The sequence below is a fragment of the Aplysia californica genome, unplaced genomic scaffold (genome assembly GCF_000002075.1).
Source record: "Aplysia californica isolate F4 #8 unplaced genomic scaffold, AplCal3.0 scaffold00156, whole genome shotgun sequence".
In the NCBI taxonomy this organism is placed as follows: Eukaryota; Metazoa; Mollusca; class Gastropoda; order Aplysiida; family Aplysiidae; genus Aplysia; species Aplysia californica.
In genome coordinates, this window is record NW_004797426.1 from 52,306 (window position 1) to 59,721 (window position 7,416).

Below are 7,416 nucleotides of genomic sequence, written 5' to 3' on the forward strand. Positions count from 1 at the left end.
GCTGCTGCTGCTGCTGTTATCGCTATTGACTGTGTTTATTTAGCATACATCTCTCCAGGAAGTAGACTCAGCACATTTCAATAAAAAGAAGAGACTCGATCTCTTGCACTACATGTATGAAACTGGAAAACCCTCGTCTATCATCTTTTTCGCAATATATGAACTTTAAAAAAAAACAAAAACATCGGGAAACGACGAATGCCGTTTTTTGGGACACCTGAATAGACATAAAGGTCTGGGACATCTAACTCTCACTGGCATAACTGAAGGCAAACGAGGCAGGGGTAGAAAGCTACTTAGAGAACCTAAACAAATGGGGAACTGGGAAAGATCAGGGAAACGTAGCTCTTTTAAGAACATCCGAGCTAAGGAATGAAAGGAGAACCATGATGGACGATGTCTATTGCAGATTTGGCACTGGATGAATGAATGTTTCCCAATCTGGTGGTTGGAGGGCACCTCAAGCTGGTCCTACTTCTTTACTTTTCCTCTAGTGTATTGTTTCTGTCTGTCTGTCTGTCATATTTTTTCACCAACACTAAATGACCATCATTTTGTCGATGTGTGTTTCTTTACACAAACAAACAAACAAATTGTTTCCCAACCCCAAATCTGGGGGGGTTGAAGGACATCAATGGTTGGTCTTACTTCTGTACTTTCCCTCTGTTGTTTCTGTCTGTCTGTCTTACTTTTTTCCCAGAGCACTAAATGACCATTATTGTATCGATGTACTTTTCTTTTCTCAAACAAAGAAACAAACAAATCAACACACAAATTGTTTCTCACCCCCAGATCTAGGAATCCGCTGCCCGGAACCGGAACCCCCAGAGAACGGCGCCATCAAAGGGGAGGGCACTCGTGTGGGTTCAGTGGTCTATGTCGTCTGCAAGGAAGGCTTCGTATTGCACGGGCCGACTGTCATGGCGTGTGTTCCCTTCGGAGAGGGCGCCCAGTGGGACCCGTCTGTCAGCCGGCAGTGTGTCGGTGAGTGCATCACAGATTGTTTTAGTTCAATATACTTTATCGGTTGTATTATTAGAGGGTGTACCTTTATAAAAAGTAAAGTAAAATTATTCCTGCATCCGATCCGGACATTGGGGATTGCCTTGTTAGTGAGACAACTTCCTGAGCTTTCGGCATATTGTGGTAGGGTGGCCAGTTCCTTGCCACGCCGGCCTTACTTCCCCAAATCGAAGTCAGGTACCCATTACTGCTGGGTGGGCAGTAGGGGGTGGGAAAAAAATCCGTGTCCGAACTGAGGCTCGAACCCAGACTTTACGCTTCGGAAACGAGTGTAGTACCTTTATAGTGCTGTCAAAAATTTGTGGCGCAACTTACCTCAAATAATATCTCTGTAACGGGAGAATCAATGTCATCCATATTTTGCACAGCAGTTTGTATCGCTTTGTCTTAACTTAATCATATTTTTCCGCAACAAATTGAGGCTAGATTATAAAACTTCTCTTCATAAATGTTTATAAAATACCATGATTATTGTATATCTCCGTCATGCGAAGTTCACCGCACTTCCCGTTTCTCACACACATACGTATGTGGTTACGTCACAGTTCACAAATGCTAGCTATAGCGGCAAAATTTGTTACAAGAAATGAATGTTGTATAGAACACATTTTTGTACTAATGGTTCTCAAAAATGCATTCAATGGGTTACGTACTTGCTTTTCAAAGCGATATTGCCTAGCTGTAGCCCTTTTGAAATCTGTAGAAATCACCCACTGGGATTTTTAATTAGTGTTTATTAAGGAATTTTCTAGAAAACGGCTAGCAGTGTTCACAAAAATATTGATCTGTTAAGACAAATTGATACAAGCCATTGCGCAAAAACTGAAGACTTTAGATATATCTATATTCAATAGTTGAGGAAATATTTGACAATACATTGCTCCACGAATTTTTTACCACACTATCATCCTGCATTATTTTCTTGTGTAATGAGAGGGTGCACGCGCCGTCAGTATGGTTGGTAACATGTTGGACTTGAAGCAAATGGATTTGGTTCGAATTCCCATCTAGGCGTTTTGAACTTGCGTTCTTGTTGTTGCTGTCGTATTAAAAAAAAGATTTTGTTTTCTGGACTGAGAGCAGTTGAACAGATTGCCAGCAATATTGACTCCACCATCATGAAATTATTATGCACAGCAGAATCCCCCATTCTTTGAGATTTCCTCTACTTGAATCATTTATTGTTTCTAACTGTATTTTGTTTACTTCTTCTTCTTCTTCTTCTTCTTCTTCTTCTTCTTCTTCTTCTTCTTCTTCTCGTTCGAATCACACTTGAAGTCTGGTATCTGTCATAAATTGGGCCGTCCTGCTCAGTTCATCCTTCGAAATTTGTTCACATTTAACCGTTCTGTTTCCCCAGAGGGCAGACACGAGTTTGAGGAGACAAACGAGGTCTCGGCGGAAGACTCCGAGTCAGAGGAGATCCCGCCAGAACCCGAGAGCCTGGAGGAGGTCAGAGGGAGGGAGACAGAGGAGGAGGATGGAGTGGGGGAGGAAGAGGATGCCCGCCCTCCCCCCTACCTCAGCCCGCGGCTACATAAGTCCAGACTGGCCTTCAAACAACATAATAACCTACCGGAGCATGTACCAGGTGTGGTGACGTAGATTGAACTAGTCTCTTTGTTTGTTTGTTTGTTTGTTCGTCTGTCTCTCTCTTTCTCTCTCTCTCTCTTTCTCTCTCTCTCTCTCTCTCTCTCTCTCTCTCTCTCTCTCTCTCTCCAGGCTGTCCTTCAAACAACATAACTTGCTGGAGCATGTACCAGGTGTGGTGACGTAGATTGCAATAGTGTATGTCTGTCTGTCTGTTTGTTTGTTTGTTTGTTTGTTCGTCTGTCTGTCTGTCTCTATCTCACTCTGCCCCCCTCCCTCTCTCTCTCTATCTCTCTCTCTCCCCTCTCTCTCTCTCTCTTTCTCTCTCTCTCTCTCTCTCTCTCTCTCTCTCTCTCTCTCTCTCTCTCTCTCCAGGCTGTCCTTCAAACAACATAACTTGCTGGAGCATGTACCAGGTGTGGTGACGTAGATTGCAATAGTGTATGTCTGTCTGTCTGTTTGTTTGTTTGTTTGTTTGTTCGTCTGTCTGTCTGTCTCTATCTCACTCTGCCCCCCTCCCTCTCTCTCTCTATCTCTCTCTCTCCCCTCTCTCTCTCTCTCTCTCTCTCTCTCTCTCTCTCTCTCTCTCTCTCTTATGACAGTGGCCTGAAAGAGGTGAACAGGGTATATAATATACCAATGAAACAGTTTTGAGTGTAGTCTACATGTTCCCTTCAACTCTTTTGGTAGACTCTTCCAGCCTCACTTTAAGCTTACATAATTAAAGCTGTTTGACAGCTTATGAAGTGGCCCAAAAGGGGTGAACATGGTATTTATGAGGCAATGAAACAGTTTTGAATGTTAAGTATATTGTTCATTAGTGATCATGAACATCTTTTTATATTTATTAATCTGTGATGTCTACGTCTATGGGTGTCTATGGGTGAATTTGACTGCGACGATGCTCCAAAATGAGGAAAGGAGGCAGTGATTATTTGATTATAACATAGACGCTTCGCCACTGGCTTTATGTTATGCGTATCAATGTGTGCATATTATGTATGTTTGCGTACGTGGGTGTATATGTGTATGCGTGTGTATGTGTGTGTGCATTCGTATATGTGTGTGTATATCTGTATGTGTGTGCTCGTAATGTGCATTGTATGTGCATTTGTGTGTGTGTGTGTGTGTGTGTGTGTGTGTGTGTGTGTGTGCGTGCGTGTGTGTGTATGTGTGTATGTGTATGTGTGTGTATCAGCATCCCATCCCATGTTTACATAACCATTCTGTCAATATGACCACTGTTAAGTGACCACAAACCCTATCAGATAACTCAATATTGAACACATCTACGGCCCAAACCAACCGTCCCTCTATCTAGCATATGACCAGGGATGTTACAACAGTTAATTACTCCAACATGTACTGCTCTATCTAACGAGATAACCAACACAGCAACATCGCACTCGCAGATCAATGTGTCGTAATTGGTTAACCCTATCCTTACGTCGTTTTTTACTATCGTATCCATACGACGTGGGGAACTCTGTGCCACCACTTCCAAAGAGGAAACTTACTCATCAATCCGATCCCATAGCAAAAAATAATTTTTTGAGAAATACTGAAATTTTCAAAGAGATCCTCGTACTAGATCTAGAAGTATTTTGAAATGTGGAGAATACAACCCCGGGGGTACAAAATGACCCCAGGGTGTACTACTGATAGGGTTAACCCAGTTTCTACCAATGACCCCAACAACTTCAGATGAACTGAGTCGACCTGCTGTCAGCTGAAGCAGACATCCCTCTATCACTTATCGTTCCTGCTCCTAGCACGGCCTTCTACGACTCTGTCGTCAGTGATTGCCAAAATGGTTATCAGCTGGTCTCTGGGAAATTAGATTGACGTCACTTAAATTTAGGAATTTGAAAAAAAAATGTTTTTGAGATTTGTAAATGCAAGCGAATTGTTGTTGGGGGGTTTTTTTAACGAAACAGGTTGCTATTTATACAATAGTAGTGTTCGATGATTGCACGTGATCTGTGCGTGGGTGGCTGGAGGGTGCTCTGGTGTGGTTTGCTCCTTCTTTCCTATCAAACATCGATCGTCCTTATCTTTCCTCCTTCTTTTGTATGTGTGTGTGTGTGTGTGTGTGTGTGTGTGTGTGTGTGTGTGTGTGTGTGTGTGTGTGTGTTTGTTACTCGCTTGCAACACTTCTAATCTTCGGCACTTATGTGACGAGATTGTGTTGCAAGTGCCGTAAAACTCTTACTGTAACTAAAAACTAGTTCAATGTGCGCTTCGTTAACTTAGCAGGCATCATTGATAATCCTGCTAGATTTTTCAAATACGCTCATGTATTCTGAATATTGTGTGACACATTGATAAACCTGTTAGATCCTCCAAATATTTTGAATATTGTGTGACACATTGATAAACCGGTTAGATTCTCCAAATACTTTGAATTTTGTGCAACACAATGATAATCCTGCAAGATTCTCCAAATACTTTGAATATTGAATATTGTGTGAAACATTGCATGATAACCCTGATAGCTCGTGAAAGATGATTACTTCTATAATAATACTTGTCGGTAGCCTAGAGGTTAGGCTCTCAGACTCGCAACCGTAAGGTCGTGGGTTCGAATCTCATCAGGGGCCCGACATTGTGTGCTTGGAAAAGGCTCTTTGCACGAATTTTCCTCTCTTCACCCAGGTGGGAATGGATACCCAGCTAATGCAGCTATAGACAGTGAAAGATATTGTCAGTTTGTTAGTGTTTGAGCGCTTAATCAGCTGTTTGCGCTGTATGCTTCCCGGGAAGCTGAGAATGTTTCTGAGTGTTCTATGGTCTGCTGGGGTAATAATATAGTGTAAAGCGCATAGAGCCTGCTGTTGGGGGGGGGGGGATATGCGCTATACAAATGCTATTTATTATTATTAATATTATTATTATTATTATTATTATTACTATTATTATTATTATTATTATTATTATTATTATTATTGTTATTATTATTATCATTATTATTATTATCATTATCATTTTTTTAAATTATTATTATTATTATTATTATTATTATTATTATCATCATTATTATTATTATTATTATTATTATTATTATTATTATCATCATCATCATCATCATCATTATTATTATTATTATTATTATTGTTATTATTATTATTATCATTATTATTATTATTATTATTATTATTATTATTATTATTATTACTACTACTACTACTACTACTGCTACTACTACTTGTATTTGGCTGTAATTGTGTATGTATTGTTTTGTCTACAATGTATATTATGTATTTTTTTCTTTAAAAAAACAAAAACGTATTCGGGGGCTCTCGTGGCCTAGAGGTCAAGGTGTTGGCCTCTCATTCAAAGGTCCTTGGTTCGAATCCGGGTAGCGACGAAAAAAATGTTCTTCTGTAAAATGGTCTCCTTTCACCTCCTCTCCTGCTCTCTAGCAATGTTCTGTCGTCTGCTTTCGTCTCCACTTGCTACCCTCACCCCCTCACCTCTTTTGCCCCCTCTTCTGGGCTTCTGACTCGGAGGTCCCGTGTGCAAGTTGCCCACGTTAAAGATCTCTTCGTGGTCTAAAGTCGATAAGAGTAGGCTTTGGCCGCCACCCGGGCAAAATTCAAAATTTCCTACCAACTGAAAATGTTTAGTGCGTCCCGCGCGCTCATATGACCTTATGCAGTTGCGAGCGCCGCAAAATACTTACCATAAAAAAAAACTTTACTTTTAAAAAAAATATGTTTAATGAAATGACTGTTGTCTTGTCGTCTGCAGAGGAGGAGCGCGCAGACTTGGAGAGCAACATGCTGTCGGAGGAGCTGTCCCAGACACCCAGAGGCTGCTTCCTGACCCCTGACCCCGGGCCCTGCAGAGCCTTGTTCAGGCGCTACTTCTTCGACAAGACTACCATGGAGTGCCACCCGTTTATTTACGGCGGTTGCCAGGGCAACGAGAACAGGTTCGCGACGATGGAGGAGTGTAATTCCGAGTGCTTGCGTGGCGAATGAGTAACAGCACTACGGATGCCTTGAAAGAGAGCTCTGCCAGTAGTGATTTGAAAAAAAAACATCATCGTTGATATAACAATATTTCACGCCTTACTCTCTCCAGAATTATAATAATAATAATAATAATAATAGTAATGATAATAACATGCAAAGTAAGTCAACTAAAAATTGGAAAGAAGAAATTGAGACATATTCAGAAACGCCGTATCATTTTGTATTTACTAAGAGATTTCATCACCCTCCCCCCCCCCCCCCAATCCCGATCCCCTCCCCTTTCCCCTCGCCCCAAAACGGTTCCCCTTCCCCCCCCCCTCCCCCCCCTTCCCCACCACGTACGCAGTATAATACCTCACACAGACAAGTACAAAGCACAACTAAATTGATTAAAAGGGGTTTTAAAAGATAATATTCGGTTTAAGTCACTCTGAAGTCATTTCGAAAAAAAAACGCCAAAAAAATGGCTGGACTTAAAAACATGATAAATATCTATTGTACTACTATTTTTGGTAATTTTGTATAGGTCAGAATTCTGATTTAAAGCAGTCCTGTCATTTCATTCAAATGCAATATTGTATAAGCATCTAAGCATCTCTTGAAGTGAATCGCCGTGATCATAAACAATCCTATTTCTAGCAAAATGTGACGTTTGCCCTTTATTGTTTTACCCGTTCAATTGTTTTCACCACGTATAGTTTTTCAAAAGTTGTTCGTAGTTCAACTAGTATTAAGTTGCAATGTTTGTTTGGTTCCAATTTTCGTCCTTCCTAGATTTAACCCAAAATATCAACCTAATAATAATAATATTCCGCGTCTCGGCGTT

At 40.9% G+C, this 7,416-nt stretch overlaps 1 protein-coding gene across 1 annotated transcript; it reads left to right on the top strand.

Moving 5' to 3' along the window:
* Positions 1 to 792: 792 nt before the first annotated feature.
* On the top strand, positions 793 to 6,748 carry LOC101847036 (amyloid-beta A4 protein; the record flags this gene model as incomplete). The annotated part of the gene is given in 3 exon segments (XM_013082029.2): positions 793 to 984; positions 2,384 to 2,614; positions 6,364 to 6,748. Coding segments are annotated over 3 exon segments (656 nt in total), but the record flags the coding sequence as incomplete, so codon positions are not given.
* Positions 6,749 to 7,416: the final 668 nt, after the last annotated feature.